The 19,365-nt window shown below is 52.4% G+C and overlaps 1 protein-coding gene across 1 annotated transcript; it reads left to right on the top strand.

Annotated features, from left to right (window-relative positions):
• Positions 1-7,000: 7,000 nt before the first annotated feature.
• Positions 7,001-18,027, top strand: ACRBP (acrosin binding protein). The gene is given in 11 exon segments (XM_066571754.1): positions 7,001-7,049; positions 7,658-7,715; positions 7,717-8,045; positions 10,641-10,735; positions 10,850-10,952; positions 11,133-11,409; positions 16,511-16,643; positions 16,812-16,991; positions 17,089-17,256; positions 17,332-17,418; positions 17,902-18,027. Coding segments are annotated over 11 exon segments (1,605 nt in total).
• The last annotated feature ends 1,338 nt before the right edge of the window (positions 18,028-19,365 follow it).

The raw sequence follows: 19,365 nt of genomic DNA, 5'->3' as shown, positions 1-19,365 counted from the left end.
AAGTGAGTTAGCACCGAGTCAGTCTTTGCTTTTGCCTCGAGAAGGCATGTTCATTCTGTTTTTCTGTTCATTCTGCACAGAAAAAAGGATGAGTTCTTCCCCAGGCTGTGGCTTATCTGGTTTGTGGTACCCCTGCCGCAGTCTGAATCTCAATCCCCAGATCGTATTGCATCACTTCCTGGGGCTTCCTTTCTTAAAGAGGGGAGAAGCAAATTCTGGAAGGTGTGGGCTGTGTCTCTGGTATGGTTTTAGTGACAGGGAGACTCTGCCATGATCCAGTGGGTGAGCAGGCTGTGCCAGGAGAGCTCATCTCTCCAGCTGGGGGTTACTCAGACACCTCCTGGTGCTCCACTGACAGAAGAAATGGTGGATGTGCCCTGAACTGGAAAGTGGGCTTGGGGCAGGGGGCAGGGGTGATGAAGGATGGAAACTGCTCCAAGCAGCTTGGTTTGGATGGATGGGACACAGGATTTAATGGCCAGCATTAGCAGGAAGCTCTCTAGGAACTGTGGGCCAGAGAGGTGTTTGAAGCACCAGCCAGCAGCAAGGAGCATTCCAGGGACTTCTGCTGCCACTGAGGGAATGCTCTGACTTGCACAATGAGACAACTTAGACCAAAATTTGGATAAAACCTGGGCATTTTTCAGTGGCTTGGAAGTATAAATGCAAATGAAAGCACATTAAAAGCTAACCTTGGAAAAGAGGGAATAAGGGCAATAGCTGTGCGATATTTAATCACCAGAGGAGGAAAAGGACCAGCAGAAGCTAGAAAATACAAAGTACAAAAATGAAGCCAGTGGGAACAAAGCCTGTAAGTGACAAGGCTGGAAACATGAGCAGCTTTTTTTAGAATGCCTTTTGTTTTTGATATAATTGAACATGGCACTTGTCCATTACTGACTGGAGATAGCAGGTTTGTAATGAGAGGAGGGGAAGTGTTCTGTAAATATTTATTCTGTGTTGGTGCTGGTGTCATATGGCGATGGTGTACTTCCTAGGCAAACAGTAAAGAAGGGTTTTAAATGGCACCTCTTGGGGCAAAGACTTTTTTGATCATCAGTCCCCAATAAATGATGTTTGTCGTCCTGTGAAAGCCACCTGGAGGCATCTGTGGGTTGATCTCTGTCAGACTCTGGACTGCTGAGGAAAACCTATGAGGCTGGAAAAGAGCCAGCTCTGTTTTGGTCCTTAATGATGTCAAGAAGGCTGCCACAACAGTCCAGATGTGAAGTACTGGAACAGCAGGGAAGTAAATTGCTTCTCTCTAAAACAAGCAAGAAATCCAGGTCAACAAAATAAAATCAGATTGTCAGGAAGTAGCCAAAAAAATCTGTCAAAAACTACTTGATTTTTTTTTAAGATCCTTGTTAATATTTACCTGGATCACTGTAGTGCTAATGGGATCTGAGAAGTTTACTTCTCCTAGAATTGAAGTGCTTAAAGCAGGGATATACTCAGTTAAAGTAATCATGAACTCTGTTACAGAACTGGCTAGCTTGCAGATTTCCTGGAACAGCTGTCAGTGCAACATAAACACTTTCTAAAATGGTGCTGGAGAAATTGCCCTTTTAGAGTGATTGGAAATATCCTAGTTGATGAGTGGAGTCAAGTCTGAGTTTCAGGAGGCTGGAGCCACAGAGCGTGACAAGAGGGAAGAATTTTGCAGCCTTGTTAAACCCCTTTATTAATAATAATTGGTCCTGCACACAAAGGACCAATTTATCTTGCCCAGTTTGATTGCCCCATCTGTGGGCATCTTTCCTGAGTAGCTGGGCAAATGTGCTGACGAGGATGTTCAGCAAAGTATTCCCCTTTCCAAGGAGCAGACGTGCTCCTCAGGCTGCTGTCCCTCAGGCTCTGCCACCACCATGTCCATGGCATGGGAGCCATCCCAGCCATGACTGTCACCTCCCACCAGCAGGGCCACCTTCCTCTCCTGCTTGTGGATAAACTCAGCCCACAGCTCAGCAACACCCAGCCTTTCTTTAAGCACTTTTAAGGTATTACTCACCCAACCACCACCCAGAGCTGTGTGCTGGACACTCTCTCACCATCACATATATTCAGTTCAAATGTTGCCCAAATCAGCCCAGAGGTCTCAAGCTGGTAGTGGAAGACATTCCCAAGAGACAGCTTACTCTTACAGAGTGAAGATAAGCCCATCTACCCCCAGACCTGCCTGGTTTGAAAATTTCTGAGCTGTTCTGCTTTTTATCATCAACCACAGCTCTGCTTCCTCCCTGCCAGTGAGAAGACATTGAGAGCCTGAGTGGCAACATCTGCTCTAAAGATCTGGCTGTAAGCAAGGGAGACTGCAGCACTGAAAGAGTTAAAGACTAAAAGAAGGAAATGAAATGTCCTACCTTTCCTTCCAAAGACAACTGAAGGAAGTTTCTCCAACTCTGCTTCCTATTAGTTACAGTATCAGAAGAAATAAAGCTGTTTTTATCTAATAAAATGAATTTCATTTATAAAAATAGTCAAACATCTTGATTAATGTATGCTAATTTATGTTTATTTTCCTGAATACATAAAAGAAACTAGGAGTGTTAGTTTTAGAAAAACACATTTGTGCCCAAGGCTTAAGGGCAGGCAAAGCTGTGACAAACACTGAGCTCCTACATCTTGGTGTGACAGAAACGTTCAGCAAGGTGTCTCCTTCGGTCTGTTTTTGCAGGTGTGCCATTTAATTTCAGTGGGCTGGGTTGTTGCCACTGAAGAAACAACTCATTCAAAACTGAAACCCCATCTGGGAGTAGCAAAGGGATTATTTTTTACACATTACAACAAGCAAGGAAAAGAAGTGTGAGACCTTGGCATTTCCTCGTTCTGAAAGCCTGAATGATGCAGTCACTGGAAGAACCCATTTACTCACCACAGAAAGACTGAGGTGGGAAGAAGCCTCTCTGGAGCTTTGTACTCCAAGCCCCTGCTCACATTAGGGATAAAACTGTGGTTGGATCAGGTTGTTCTTGCGTGAAACTAACCTGCCTAAAAGGGCTACAGCAGTTTGTTCAAGCAGGCTTTTATGTATCCACTCCATTTTAGTTTGTATTAATAATTCAAGAAACCATTTTTAAATGCTGTTTTTGCAATCAATTAAATATTCCATTTTCTAAATGTCAAGTAAAAAATGCTTCATTCACTATTTCCTAACAAAATAAAATGTAAATTAAGTATTTGAATTAATGCACGTTATAACTGTGTGGTGCTTGTACAAATGGGAATAGATTAACATATCTACCAGGTTAAAAAGAGTGCCAATTTTAATGTAAAGTCTATATTTATCAGCATATTCGCATAGCTCTCAGCCAATGACAGTAAACCCACCAAAATAAAGCACAAATGCAGAAAGAAGATGATTTAACCTGCGAATAAAGTCAGCAATTTAGAGAATTTTGGTTTGAATCAGACCACTCCCAGGTGCTTTTGTCTGTGCAGATGGGCATCTAAGCCCTGCTCTGCATGGGCTGCTACCTACAGTCCTTCCCACAGGCTGAAGGTGTCCAGCACTGGGATCTTGGAGCAGTGTTTGGAGGAGTTGGTGCTGAAGGGGAAGGGGCTCTTTGCTTGTCTGCCCTGTGATGGCTCTGGGGCCTCTTGGCAGGGCTGTCCCCTCTGCTGAGAGGCTCCTCAGGACTGTCCAACTCCTCCTGTGAACAGAGTGAGTGTCCCCCTTCTCTCTCCGCTCCTTTAGGTGTGTGTTTTAGGGAATGGAGGAATCACACCTCCCTTCCTTTGGTGCACTGCACAGAATGCACAGCCTGGCATGTCTCGGGGCTCTGTCCTGAGACCACCCCAACACCAACACAAGCAGAGCTGCTCGTGGCCTCCTCCCCAAGCAGCCTGCTGGTCAACTTCTAGCAGCACACATTCACATCCAGCTGGCTTTGGGAGCACTTTTCTATCATCTCTGCTCACATTTCAAATTATTTAAGACACACGCTTTCTGGGGATGCTGCTTGACAAGCCACTGGAACTCACACCTGATTTTTGTGGCCTCCATCTTTATGGGGTTTTGAGCTGGCCAGACATCCTCTCCCTGCCCCAAACCCCCCAGTTTAACTCACTGAGCTGACACAAGGCCTGTGAGCCACGGTCCTGGAGTTTCCATGAGGTTTTCAGTCACTGCTGCTGCTGGTGGTGCTTGTGGTGGAACATGCAGCACGGAAAATGCTGAGAAACAGCCAAAGTATTTGAGACAACAACAAGGAAGAGGAACTCATCTGCTGAAGGGTGGTCCCTCACAAACAAGACAGGCTCTTACAAAGCTCAGGGTTGACATGCAGTTGGATAAGAACATGGAAAACACCCCTCCAGCGAGTTCTTGTCCCGCTGTTGCAGCTCCCTGTGCTGGCTCAGGCCCTCCGTGGGCCTGGGGTGACAGCTGTGTCCCCCAGCCCGCCGGGTCCCGGCTGGCACAGGAGCACCCCTGCAGGAAACTCTGCTGTGTGGCAGCCCTGAAAACAAGGGTGCAAATCTGCTTCACTGCAAAAATCACACAGCTTGTAATGCATCACTGAGGGTACAGCCCTGAAGGTGCCAAGTGAGCCCTCAGAAATCAGAAAATGCTGGAATTAGCATCACCCCCGCATTGCTGACAGCTGTAATTGCTCGATGCAGCAGTGTGGAGTAGACTTCCCCCAGCCTGCAGCATTGATGTACAAGGTGCTGCTCCTCCCCTCCTCCTCCCTCCCCCAGAGATGACTTTGGTTTTGCAAAGACTTGAAGTGCAGATGCCCACAGCCAGCTGGCACACACCTCATCCAACAGCACAGCGGTGCCTCCTGCTCCCGCAGCTCCCAGCCCTGCTGGGTGCATGCCAGAGACTCCCTGGCTTCTAGAGAGTCCACTTGTGGACTTGGAGTTTTCTGAAGGATTCTGACAACCTGAACCAAGTCCAGGATGTGCCACAGTGCATGAGAAGTGCTGGGTAGCCAGCATTCCTCACATCTGTACCCACCTTTCCAAACAAACAGCAGCTCCCCACAGGCATTGCTACCAGAGCACCAGCCAAGGGGCACTCCTTTGGCAGGTCCCCCTTCTTCTGCATTTGTTCTTCTTTCCTGTCCTCAGGAAAATAAATCTCTTGCTGGCATATGAGGACACAGGCAGTGTAACCAGCACCTGCCAGACATCAATAGCACTGTGTGGCATTGCCCAGACAAGTTTTGGGTGCCCCATCCCTGGCAGTGTTCATAGCCAGGTTGGATGGAGCCCTGAGCCACCATCTAATGGGAGGTGTCCCTGCCCATGGCAGGGGGATTGGAATGGGATGATCTTTAAGGTCCCTTCCAACCCAAATCATTCTATGATTCTATGATTCTGTGACATGCCCCATCATTGTGCTTTCCTTAGTCCCACATTTCCATCAGCCAGTGAGGTCAGCACTGAACATCTCTGGGAAGTTGCTCAGTCAGGGTGACAGCTCAGCCTTGGCTGTTTCGTTGCAGAGAAGTGGAGGTGATTAACAGAGCTAGGGAGCTGGAGGCCTTGCAATTGTCTAAAATCAGCGAATAAGAATATGTCTCAAGCTAAGTAATGGAAGACTAGGAGCTGCCAAAAATATGCAATCTCCAGTAGTGTTGCCTGTTTTAATATGGGTAGCAAGAGCTAGCTGGAAAAACTCTCCTGATCATTGTTTTTCTAAAGAGCTGCAAAAACATTCAAAATTCAGTGTGCTGTTTATAAATGGTCAGGCTTCAAGGCTCTCAGAAACGCTACTTTCCAACAAGACGCCTTAGAGCAAATCGGCTCCTCTCCTGGCAGGCCCCTCTGATCGCACACGCCTTTTACCAGACTGCGTAAAAGTGATGTGAGCTGTCACCCTGCTATCCCGAATGGCCACAGGGCAGGGGCAGGCGGTGTGCCAGCCCGGCACCGCAGCCGGAGCAGCTGCAGCGCGGCAGAGCCGCTGGAACCTCCCCGGACCTGCGGCAGGAGCGGCTCCCGCAGCGGGGCTGGAAACTCTGCCCGCTCTGCCCGCAGCTCCTCCTCGGCCCCGCCGGAGCCGCTCCGCACAGCCGGGGTGGCAGGGGTGACAGGGGTGGCAGGGGTGACAGGGGTGACAGGCGGTGCCAGCCTGACTTCTGCTGATGCCGGCACTTCCCGGAGCTGCTGTGCTAGGCGTTTTCCTGCCAGCTGCTCACCCGTGCGGCTGCGGCCGTGTCTCTCTCTCCCCGTGGCGCAGGAGGTGCCCCCACTCCGCATCCCGCGGGGCCATCCCAGGGATGCGGGGTCCGTGCCCTGCTCCGGGTGTCTCGGCATTCGGAAACGGGCAGGGGTGTGGGTCTGCCTCAGAGCCAGGCCTTGGGGCTCTGGTGGTGCCTAAACCCTTTTTGCTGGCGGCAATCTTCCTGCTTTTTCCTGGGAAGGCTGCGCACAGAGAGGGGCTCAGGGCACCTGCGCCAGAAGCAGAGGGAGACCAGCTGGTGCTCCCTTGACTCTCGGGAGCTCACAAAGTGGGAGAGATCAAGCCAGCTTCCCACCACACCCTGAACAAGCTGGTGCTGGGACACTCCTGGGAAGGCACGGGGTGCTTCCCAAAGCCCTGCAGATGAAACAGATGCTGCCTCCTTTCCCCCGCATAAAACAATTTGGGGTTTAAGGTACCCCACAGGTACCATTTAGGTACCACTTTTGGGGTACCCTCAGCCTCAGGTTAGCCTGGCCAGGCCTCAGACTCTGTTGTGGGTCGTTCCCAGCCGCCACCGTGTCCCCAAACAGAAGGAGAAGCTCTCAGCTTGGCTCCCGCTCCTCCTTGTCCCCATGAGCCTGGCGTGTCCCCTCCCTGCGAGTGGCCACGTCCCCCGAGCCCCGGCTACCGCCCGCAGCCCCTCCCCAGCCCCAGCGCTGCCCGGGGTCCGGGGTCCGGTTCCGATTGCGGTGCCGCGGCCCGGGAATGGTTCCACCGTTGCCAAGGGCAGAACCCGAGCGCTCGGACCCCCCGCCCCTGCCCTGCGCGGTGTGAGTGACTCCCGCCTGGCCGCCGAGCAACTCCATGATGCTGAAGCGTGTGGCACACACCAGGTGGTTCCTCTGGCTGCTGAGTAAGTGACCGCCCTTGCCGGGCCACCTCCGAGCCCGCGGCGGGAGCCCCCGATCTGCTGCTGCCCCACAGGGCCGCCCCACCCGGGCCCCAGGCCATGCCAGCCCCCAGCTCCGCCCGCTCCGGGGCAGCTGGAGGCGCCTCCAGGGGGTGGAGGCAGCAGGAGAGGGGCACCAGCCGGAGGCAAAGAGGGGAGGGAGGAGATGGAGGGATGTCCCCCTGCACAGGGATGTGCCCGGAGCATGGTGCTACAGAGGGCAGGGGAGCCACCACCGCTGTGGGTGCCTCTGCAGGCTGGGATTTTTCAGGGGAAGAATAAAAAAGTACATCAACACCCCACCCCCAAAGAAAAAAAAAAAAACCACCAAAACCAAAACCAAAACAAAACAAAACAAAAACACACACACACACACAAAAAAAACCCCAAACACACACATACACCTAAAAAGGAAACAACAAAACCAAAATAAAAACACTTCCACCCACCCCACCCCACCCCGTCCAAACCAAGCTCACAATAAAATCTGACTTTTAAAGTCTTTTGGGGTTTTTTTTCCTTCCTTTTTCATTCTTTCCCCCCTTTTTTCCTGGGGCTCCCGATTACCCCAGCACCCTGCAGGCAGGGCTGATGGAGGCCAGCATCAGCAATGTTTGTCCCAGCACTCTGTGCCAGTGGGCAGGAGCCGGCCAACCTGCCAGCTGCTCCTTCATCTCCACCCCCTTATTCCCATCGAGGACAGCCCATCCTACCCCAGCCCATCCCGGTGTGTTTGTCCCGCAGGCACGGTGCTGGCCCTGGCGGCGGGCGCGGCGGCGGCGCCGGTGCCGGCGGTGCCGGGCAGCCCGCTGTCGGACCGGGAGTACGAGCAGTTCTTCTCCAGGCTGCACCCGCCCTGGCAGGCCAACATGTTCTGCCTGCTGCGGCAGGCGTACGGCTGCCTGAGCCCCAGCATCCTGCGCCTGGACCAGGCCGAGAACCACGGAGAAATCCCCGAAGGTAAGGGCACCGCCCGCCCCGGCAGCACACGGACACAGCTGGAGCAGCCTGGATGCTCCTCTCGCCCGAAATGCCGCAAGGCACTGGGAATGGGATGGGCTGGTTCGGGCTCTGTGGCCCAAAGAGCAGCTTGGAGCAGACACTGGCAGAACAAGAGCACACGGGGTTTTGTGGCCTCTCTGAGCGTCCCTTTCAGTGCTGCACCACTTTCCTGGAGGAAAAAACACCTTTTCCCAAAGGCCAGCCCTAGTCTCCTAAGCAGGAATTTCATGGTTCCTCCCCCCCTCCATGTATTGTCTGGCACCACCAAAAAGGGTTTGTCCTCCTGTAGGTTTCCTTCAAGCCCTTGTGGGCTGCTGTGACTGCTCCTCTTCAGCCAGCTGAGCAAGCACAGCTGTCCCAGCCACTCTTTACAGGTCATGGAAAGCCAAAGGAGCCACAGGCACTTGGGTGGCCCTTCCTTTCTCCCCATCTCTGTTGGTGGGGTGGCAGGAGGAGAAAGTGGCCACAGTTTTCTCAAGCTCAGTGTAGCTCCTCATCTCCTACCAGCTCCTCCCAACTTCATCAGAGGGTTAATGCAGAATCTTGGCTCATGGGCTCTCATAGATCTTTAAGAAAACTTGAGATGATAAGCTGCCTTTTTAAGTGTTTAACATTTCAGGAGCCAAGAAACATCCCAGTTCAGAAAGCACCATAGCAACAGCACCCTTCAGATCTCTGCAGTCATATTTTCCCTGCACCCCTGCATCAGAGAATTTAAGTGGTATAATTATATCTGTGCAGCTGAAAAACTTGGGACTACTTCTGTTGTATTTTTCTTCAGAGGAAAAAAAAAATAGGAGCAATTTTCTCATAAAAAAATATGTCTTTATATTTAGATGTGAACGTCAATGAGCTGAATGATCAGCCAACTGTGCTTATTTGGACTGCAGCTTGAGGGCAACTATTTCTTGCTGGTTTCTGCAGCTGTGTTGGGGGAACGAGTCCCACCCCAAATCACCAGACCCAGGGATGGGCCCTGTGCTCCTCTCTCACTTTTGGGCACCTGCAATGACTGTGCCCTGGTGCTCTGTGCACCCAGGCTCTGTCCCTGGTTCCTCTCCTCGTGGTGCCCAATTCCCAGCACTGCTCTTTGTCATGTCCAGCCACCCTCCCACCGCTGCTGCCTTCAGAGACTCAGTTCTCAAGAACAGAAGCATCTGGAAATGCCAGAAGATGGGACAGTTTTGCAGGTTTCCCTCTTTACCTTCTTTTCTCCCACCCCTCAGCCTCACACACCTACCCAGCAGCATTTATTCCTCTTTGTTTTACCTTTTTTCCCAGTTTGGGGGCTATTTTGGCACGCTTCAGCCAGGCTGAGAGGTGGAACAGATGTGGCAGAGTGTGTGCCCTCTCATGTTTAGCCTCTGCTGTCCTCACAGAGCTGTGGCAGTGCTGTCTACACCCAGATATCCATGAGCATTGGCTGTGCCCATTCAGGTGTGCTGCTGAGGGAGGCAGTCACCTTGTGCTTTAAACAAAGCACAGTGTGAGGAGCTGGAGTGCTCCCTGCAATACCCTGTGCTTTAAACAAGGCATGGGGTGGGGTTCTGGAGTTTTTCCTACAAGCTGGGTGTTTTTCTGGGCTGGGATACTGGTGTGTACCTGAAATCCTGCTTTTGATGGTGCAGCTGTTTGCTCAGCACAGGGTAAAGGATGGTGCACGAGCAGTACCAGGAGAGCAATTTCACTGCTAATGCCCTCCCTCTCAGCAGCACTCCCCCTGCTCTCACAGGGCTGGCTGTGCCAGACAGGCCACGCACTCCTAGAGCAGAGGGAACACAAAACCACCCACTTCTTCAGGGTTTCCTGCTCTCCTGCATGCCCTTGGCTTTCCTGCAATGGCTGCAAGAGCTGCAGCTCTGGAGTCAGCGTGCTGGCAGTGCTGGTCAAGACTGCAGTTTATGTGTGTACAGGCACAGGCTTTGCCAGCAGCATCCTGGCCCTGTGGACCCTCCTCCATCCCCTGAAAGGCTGGAATAAATGTCAAATTATATTTCCCTGAAGAATTTGTCTCCACTGGAGCCATCTGCCTGGAGGAGCTGTCACAGCCCCACCCTGACCCAACAAGACCAGGCTGGATGGGTCTTTGAACAACCTGGTCCTGTGGAAGGGGTCCCTGCCCATGGCAGGGGACTTGGAACTTGATGGTCTATAAGGACCCTTCCAAACCAAACCATTCTCTGATTCTCTGGTGCTCCCAGGCCTGGTCTGCTCATCTTTTTAACCTATTATATCACTACTTGCCTTTTTTCTCTTTTTCAAATCCAGCAAGGACTAACAACAGAAGCATCAGATGCCGGAAACAGGAAGTTTGTGTCTCTGTCATAGGGAAGATAACTGTGTGAAAAAGGGCAGAAGGACAAAGGAACCCTCAGGGGGCTGGAGGGAGAAGGGATGTGGTGCCTGGAATGGGAGCTCTACTAGCCCAGGGCTGTGATCTCCCCCTCAGGGCACACAGCTTGGACCTTCCCTGCACCCACCAGCTGCCACCCGAGAGGGTCCCCATCTCTTGGTGCACCCAGGCCTGCCTCCATCCCACATCTCTGTCTCTAGGGCCAGTCTGCTCTCAGTTTCCAGAGGTGGCGGAGTTCCAGACCTTCTGCCAGTTCGCCCAGTACCGCTGCCTCAAACAGCAGTTCTTCATCAAGGTGAGGAGCGGGCTGTGGCACGGCTGGGGGGAGCATCTCCTGGGAAATGGGAGGGTGAGGAGGAAGGGAAGATAACCCACTGAGAGTCGTGTTTCCCCCTCTCCCTCCGCGCAGCGAGTCCCATGTGCGAGCGAGTCTCTCGCCAGCCCCTCCCCGATGGAGCCCTCCAGCCCCGCGCAGCCCTCGCCGGAGGGCAGAGCCTCCCCTGTCACACCAGGTACGGCTGCCCGAGCTGTGCTGGGCTCCCCTGCTCCCCTGCTGGGCTCCTGCGGCTGCTCTGCACCCCTGCACCTTTCTGTCCAGCCTCCAAACGCCGCCCTGGGCCGCTCCATCCCTCTGTGTGCCCTGCTGCAGGACAGCATGGCAGACCTTCTCAAGTTCTCTCCTGCCCTATTAGCTCAGGAACCGTGGCCCACGAAGCCCCCCACAGCCACACCAGAGGTGCTCACGCCCTGGCAGAAGAACAGGACCATGCACCCACCAAATCTCTGGGCTGCCACCTCACCCTCCAGGACGGAATCCCCCGATGAACAAAACCTGAGAAAAAGCATCTGGCAGCTGATCCATTCGGCCCTCTCCCTGGATGCATCCTTGGACAACAAGGCCTCCTCTTGGAACTCCACCAGCTCGGGCCCAGGACACGCATCAGAACAGGGAACTCCCCCCCGAGGCAGGTGAGGGGCACTCTGTCCTCTCTGGGTACCACACACCACCCGTGCAGGGCTGTGCTCCTGCACACCAGGCAGCAGCCCCAGGGCATCCACGTCCCTGCTCGGAGCAGCTGGTGAGGGTGGGCAAGTGTTCTGGAGCAAGCCGTCCCATCCAGAGCAGGAATGTTCCTGGGGAGCCCCCAGGCACTCCTCGCTCCAGCACAAAGTGAGCAGGGAGAGGGTGATCCAGCACTGTTAGTGCCTGAAAATGGCACTGTCCTTGCATCCTGAGCAGAGTGAGTTTAGTCTAGGCCTGAGCTGCAGGCAGGACTTTGTGCCATGCCTGTGTTTCCCCCCACTGTGGCCATCTGCCCTATGCAATCACCTCTGCACTCATCCTCCCCCAAACACTTGTCCCAGGAGTGTGGGTGATGTTCAGAAACAGCGTCCTTGCAAACACAGGTCCTGGGGATGTGTCTCGCTGAGCTCCTTGCCTCTCGGTGTGCAAGGCAAAGCAGATGTTTCTCAAAGCAGCCTGGCCTGAGGAGCACTCCCAGGAATGCTCTGTCCTCACCCAAGGGAGCTACAGCAGCCCTGAGCCAGGAAACAGCCGGGCGCTGTGCAGGGCCACTCCTTCTCCTGGAGCACGTGCACCTCTGTGCACTCTGGATGTGTGCCCAGCTCTTCCTAGGGGAGTGTTCCTGGTTCCCCATTCTGGTTTTGGAGGCAGCACCACAGCAGTTCAGCACGGGGCCCTGCCCCAGGCCAGCTTTTCACAGGTGCAGCCCTTTCACAGATCCTCCTCAGCTCCTCTGGCCTACGGATGCATGAGGAGCTCATGGAGCACGTTGAGCTCTTCGCAGCTGGTCTGCCAGGATCTGTTTGCCTCTGTCCTCAGGTACCTGGGACTGGTGACAGAGAAAAGACCTGCAAAAGGATGTTATGCTTTCACTCAAAGTCACTTTTTGATCCTTTGGTACCTTGTGGCTGAGGACCATTTGCTTTGACTGACATGCAAATATTATTTTGCTTACTAAGAGGAAAAAAAAGGCGTCTAGATGTGGTTTTCATGGAGAAGTCATTTTGGTTTCATGCTCTTGCAGGCCAGTGATGTTCCTGTAAGCGCACAGATTTCGTGCCTCATTGCACGTCTGTGGTTTCTCTTGAGCAGGCTGCACACCACTGCCTCAGTGCAGCCAGAGATTCACTTCTGCATGTAAAGATGAACTGCATTGTGTTCTTAAAGCCATAACTGTCTCCTTGCAAGCCTCTAACACGTGTCATCCTCCCTCCTAATATCATAGGAGGCTTTCACAGCCTGGAAAAAGTTTTCCTGGTGTATGTGCTCTCAGGCAAAATGGTGTTTCATTGAGGATTTTGTTCTCCCTGCCTCTGAAACTGAGCCTTGCTGTGACTGAGCTCTGTTGGGATTACTGGGGGACTGCTGTGATGGCAGATGACACTCGCTGCTCTGCTGCAGAGCTTCTCAAAGCCAATAATGCTGACTGCATGTCTGTGACTGGCAGCTGAGCCCCATCAATCATGCTAAGCAAGGCTTAAAGCCCCACTGAAGGATAAAAAGGCGAGATAGACTGTGCCTGTCGGCTTTGCAGCTCACTGCATCCCGCCTCCTCTCACGGGGACTTCAAAGCATGACCTAAAAAAGGGGCAGAATGCCTGGAGGCACTTCCCTTCCAGCAAGAGGAGCAGTGCTGGGTGGGACTGGTCGTCGTGCACAGGTGCCATTAAGCGTCTGGTTTTACACACAAGGTGGGCAGGGCTGTGATGGGCACAGATCCCAGAGCTGTGTGTCTTCCCTAGGGTCTTATGCCCAGCAGGACATCCATCCTTCTTATCCACCCCCTGGCTTTTGGCAGCTGCTCTGGCAGCTATTGCAGTTTCATAGTGCCTGATGAGGCCAGATCTTTAGAGGGAGACAGGGCAGGGGTAGTAAGACAAGAAGAATATGCAGCACTTTCCAGTGGTCTTTCTGGTAGCAGTGAATCATTCATTGGGCAGGAAGGGGAAATGAAAATTATTGCACCTATTCGCTATTTTAGTCCTTATTGTGCTTTCTGCCTTATTTCCTAGTATTTCCTCTCCTCGGAATTACCTCTAAACCATGATTCAGTCTTGCAACAAGCTAAAGAGAGCTCTGCAGCCCTTACCTTGTAAAGCCCATGCAACTCTCATTTTCTGCAGCAGCTTTCAGTGTCCCTTTGAAACAGGCCCATGTTCCAACTCGGGATACACTACCCAGTGATGGGATTCAGCATTTGGGTACATGGAAAGACATCAGCTTCCCTTCCCTGCCTTTCTGTTTGCAGGAAGAATTGCATTTGCCCTTTTTCCCAGAGCTTCCCAGTGTTGTGTCATTTGTCAGCTACAACCCCTGCACCCCTTTCAGCACCACAGCTGTCCTGGATCCAGATCTTATTCTGTTGGCATTCACAGGTAGATGCTCACCTGTGGTTCATGTCAGCCCAGCTTCCCCACAAGGCTTCTCCGAGCCCTCTCAGAATCCCAGAACTGTAGAGCTGGAGATCATTCTGTCCAACCCCCTGCAGGAGGTGACACAGGACCCTGTCCAGGTGGGTTTTGATTGTCTGGAGAGGGAGACTCCATCACGTCCCTGGACAGCCCATTCCACTGCTCTGCCACCCTCAATATAAAGAAGTTCTTCCTGATGTTGAGGAGGAAGTCTTTGTTTTTTAGTTTATGGCCACTGCTCCTCATCCTATGGCCAGGAACCACTGAAAAGAGTCTGACACCATCCTCTTGGCACCCACCCTTGAGATACTTGTGTGCAGTGGGAGATACACACACTCCTGATGACTCCCCCTCCTCCTCCTCCTGCTGCTGTACCCCTCCAAACAGTCCTTGTGGTGCTTATCTACTTCAGCCCCAGAGGCTTTAATTTTAAGGCCAGACCCTTCATTAAAAATACTGTCCCCAGGAAAAAAAAAACCTCTCTTTGAATTATCATCACCCATAACCAGCCCTGGCATGCAGTCAAAGATCTTTTTTCTCTTTCTGAAGCTGTTAAGAGTGGCTTTTTCATAACCAGTTTTAGTTTCCTGCAGCAAGCCCCCTAAATCAGAATTTACCAGGTGCTGGAAAGCTGCTGTTCTCTCCTTATCTCCTTTTCTGCTCGCCTCAGGTGCTCCCTGCACCTCAGCCAGCCAGTATCAGGAAGGCTCAGCAGCCGAAAGCTAATGGCCCAAATCCTTGTCATTACGTGGTGGGAGAGGCGGGTGCTGCTCACCAGCATTCCTCAGAGATACCACTGAAGCAGGCTCTGTGTGTCCTTCCACATCCTGAGATGCTGAAGTATGATAAGCTGTTACCTGACGTTCTCTCTTTTGCCGTGGATCAACTACTGATCTCGGCCCACAGGTTCTTCTTAATCCTGGTTTGGTTTTTTTCCATGTTCCCTTTGGATCTTTGCCTCACAGTACCCGTTAGGCTTTTTCCAGGGCAGTGGTTAGGACAATAACATGCAGAGGTGCATGTTATCTGGGGAGGGATTTGCATTAGGAACTCACTTTAGATAGAGCCATCCCTTTCCCTGAAGCATGGTGAAACCTCTGTGCATCCACAAACAGCTCAGCAGCTTGTCAGCGATAGGAGAGAACCGGCAGCAGTGCTGTTATACTCACCCAGAGGTGGTAAATCAGCTCATAAATTTGCAACTGTGAGGCCAGAAAACCTCACAGCAGAGATGGAGAGCAGAGATAGAGGCAGAAAAGAATGTGACAGAGAGCACAGCAGAATTTCTTGGTAAACTCAGGCAGTGTGGCACAACTCAGTTTTCTGTGAAGCTCAACACTTTTAACAGTCAGGTCTAGGAATTGCTCTGCTCAGCACAGGACATGAAGTCATGTCTGGTGAGTCCCAAAGAAAACAACGGTGCTATGAGGTTGAGCCACAGACTCCTCTCCTAATAGAAGTTTGGGATATCTTTTTGAAGTCTCTGAGCTGTGGAGGAAGCACCCATCAGCTGCTCCCATGCTAAACACCTTTGGTGTCAGGAAGATGTAGTTTGCTTCTGGTTTGAATGGATCTTGCCCCAAATTCCAGTCACCAAAGTCATTACTCTTCCACCTGCTGACAAGGAGAGCTTTCCAGCTGAAGCCCTCCTCGGTAGAAGGGCTGACTGACTGAGTGGGAACCCCCTGATGTCTTTGCTTAATGGAGGGATGCTTTACTACCTTCTACCTCTAGGTGAAAGTTTTCCAGGCCTTAGGAAATCTCATCTTCATGATCTTCCTTCACGTTCTCTACCTTTTCTTAATTTTTTTTAATGCTAATCTGCAGGTCTCCATGAAGTTTCAAATATTCTCAGGAAAACTTGTCCATACACGTTAGCCCATGCACGCATTTTAAGAGCATTTTAACATAAGCAGTTGCTGCTCTTCTTTACTCTCTGTCAGATCAAAGTTTGTTTATTTATCACTGGCTTTGTCTCCAGACACAAGAGGCAAATAGCTAATGAGCATGTTTACCTCTTCTGCATCATTGATGATGATTGAAACCAACCATCCCTGTCTGCTAACAGTTCTGTACCATGTTTACAAATTCCATTGTTCCTAAGAGATGCCAAATATTCTCATTGCTCTGATCCCATTGTCCTTACATTTTCTACTTTTAGCTACCCATGGCAGTTTGGATGAACAGTAAATTCATGGTTTACAAGTTTTTCCCCATTTCTGTCAAATACTTGGGAGGGAGGCTTAATACGTGACATCCCCAGACCCAAGTGAGGCTGCCCAACGTTCAACACTCAGCACACATCTAACAAACATCTCCTCACTGTGCACTCAGATGGATGAAACTACGCAGCAGCTGCTGCAGGGGCCCTGGGAAAGCTCTTTGAGCTGTGCCCCTCATCCAGTGCCTCTCACATGCCCCCAAATGCATAGCAACCCCCCTGCAGCCTCTGTCACACAGGCACGTGCAGACCCTGCAGAGAGCCCCGTTCCTCTGTGCAGTTTAGCCAAGAGCCCAAGGTTTCTTTGGGAAGGGATTTTTTACTTTGTTTTGGAGTTGTTTTCAGTTTTTAACTAAAGATGCGTCTCTTCAGTTTGTGGCAAGGAATGACTCCCTCCTTCCCTTTCTCTCTCAGCCTTCTAGCCCTGCAGAACGACGAGGCAGTGCTGGTCCTGTGCTACGCAGTGCTGGAGGGAAATTGCCTCTCATCAATGCTCACCACGGCTTGGAAGGAGATGGAAAAAAGAGTCCTTGGGTTCGGAGACTCGGTAAAGACACCAGTGTCCACCTCTGGCCCCCACTGTGCGCAGGCCACCTCCTGAGAGAAGCTGACCTGGCTGGCCAGGGAGGCAGGAACATGGGAACTCCTCAGCCTCCTCTGTGGGGAGGTTCTCAGTGTCCTTTCCCCCCCTGACTCCCCGCTGGATGCACCCCAGGTGTGTGACAGCCTCGGGCGGCACCACGCGGACCTGTGCCCCGACTGCGCCTTCTGCTCGCTGAAGAGGGAGCAGTGCCAGAACATCGAGAGCCTGAACCGCGTGCACTGCGACTCGGGCGCCTTCTCCCCCTACATCAACCCCGAGATCTCCGCCCAGCACAGCCACATCCAGGGCCAGGTACCGAGCCAGCTCTGCCTCCTGCTGCTCTGTTCCTGGACTGGGAGCTGGGGAGGGGGAGAAAGAAGCATGGCTCACTTTATCCCACCCTTTGCAGTCCATGTCCTCACAGACCCTGAATGACTACAACATGAACTTTCTGAGAGGGATGAGGATGGAATACTGGTGCAGCCGGATGGCCATCTATGGCTGTAACGACCCTGCTGTGACCCTCTGGCTGAAGGCAGAGTATGAAACCTTCCCAGATGTGGACAGCTCAGGAAAGGTGGGTGACCATCAGTGGATGCTCCCATCCCTCCTTCTCCTTTTCTTTCTCTGACCTCCATTCCCTTGTCACCAGATCTGTGACTCGAGTGGGGTTCAGCACCCCAACTACTGCATGTTCAAGAGCTACCAGTGCCTGCTGAAGAGCATCTACAATGAGAGGGTGAGAAGCAGCTACGCTGCCTTTTGCACAATCTGCTCTTCCATGGCTGGCCCCTCCACAGCCAGCCCCAAGCCCCTGCTGGCCTCACTGGCCCACCGCTTTTCCTTCTAGGAGGACACAGTTGGGTGTGCTTGGGGGAGGTGGGGAGACAAACAGTGACCCAGCACAACTGGGGCGTCATTGCTGGGTGGGATTTGCACGGATGATGTGAGAGATGATATCCCTTTATATCTCTGAAGGACAGGATCTCCTCCATCTGCTAAGCAGTAGCAAAACCCCAAATCACCAGAGCAGGACAGAGGACTGGCCTGTATCCTAGCAATCACACAGTGCAGCTGCCAGTTCAGCTGGTCCTCCCCCCTTCCCCCTGGTGCCCTCATCATGCCAGCCTCCAGGTGCCATCCACCATGGAGGTCTCTTTCCCTGGGGAAGGAAGGGCAGTGGCAGCAGCCCTACGAACCCAGGCTCTCCTTGGTTCTCCAGGTGGTTCGTGTGAAGTGCAGCCGTAACATGGCCTACCGGGTGCTGAGTGCCAGGGAGGGACACAAGGAGGTGCAGCTGTGGCAAGAGAGGTTCCAAAGCCTCACCAGGAAGCAATCACAAAAATGATTAAAGTTTGTAAAGACCTTCAAGATAGTCAAGGCCTATGACCTAATACCACCATGCCCTCTAAACCATATCACAAAGTGCCACAACCACTTGTTTTTTGAACACTTCCAGGGCTGGTGATTCCACCACTTCCCTGGGGAGCCTGTTCCAATGCCTGACCACCCTTTCAATGAAGAAATTTTTTTCCTAATATCTGCCTAAACCTCCCCCGGTGCAGCTTGGAGCTATTGCCTCTTGTCCTATCGCTGGTTTCCTGGGAGAAGAGACCAACTCCCACCTGGCTGCAGCCTCCTTTCAGGGAATTATAGAGGGTGATCAGGGCTCCCCTGAGCCTCCTTTTCTCTAGGCTAAACAACCCCAGCTCCTTTTGCCATTCCAGACTCTTCACGGGCTTTGTTGCCCTTCTCTGGACACACTCCAGCACCTCAGTGTCTTTCTGGCAGTGAAGAGCCCAGAAATGGACACAGCACTCCAAGTGTGGCCTCACCAGTGAAGAATACAAGAGGACAATCCCTGCCCTGGTCCTCCTGGCCACACTATGGCTGATCCAGGATAGGTGCCATTGTCCTTTTTGGCCCCCTGAGCACAGCTGGCTCATGTTCAGCTGCTGTCACCAGCACCCTCAGGTCCTTTTCCTCTGGGCAGCTTCCCAGCCACTCTGCCCCAGCCTGTGCTGCTGCCTGGGGTTGTTCTGACTGACAAACAGAACCTGGAACTTGGCCTTATTGAACCTCACACTATTGGCCTCAGCCCATCAATCCAGCCTATACAGATCCTCTGCAAAGCCTTCCTGCCCTCCAGCATACCAACACTCCCACCCTACAGTCATCCAGGAACTTAGCCTCAATTCCCCCATCCAGACCACTGATAAAGGTTTTACACAGGACTGGCCCCAGTATGGAGCCCTGGGGAACCCCACTGGTGACCAGCTGGATGTAAATCCACCCAGCACCACTCTCTGGGCCCGGCCACACGGCCAGTTTTTAGCCCAGCAAAGAATGCACCTGCTCAGGCTGTGGGCTGCCAGCTTCTCCAGGAGAATGCTGTGGGAAGTGGTGTCAAAGGCTTACTGAAGTCCGGATAGAAGATAACATGCACAGCCTTTACCTCATCCCTAGGCAGGTCACCTGGTCATAAAAGGAGACCAGCTTGGCCAAGCAGGACCTGCCTTTTATGAACCCATCCAGGCTAGGGCTGATTCCCTGGTTGTGCTGCGTGATTGCACTTAGGATAACTCGTTCCATAACATTCCCTGGCACTGAGATCAGACTGAATGAGGGGAGCCTCACTGTGGCAGCTGCTGGAACTCCTCCTGGAACATTTCTCCAGCCAAAGGAA

Source organism: Molothrus aeneus, chromosome 2 (assembly GCF_037042795.1).
Source record: "Molothrus aeneus isolate 106 chromosome 2, BPBGC_Maene_1.0, whole genome shotgun sequence".
Taxonomy (NCBI): Eukaryota; Metazoa; Chordata; class Aves; order Passeriformes; family Icteridae; genus Molothrus; species Molothrus aeneus.
This window is presented reverse-complemented; position numbering and strand designations above follow the sequence as displayed.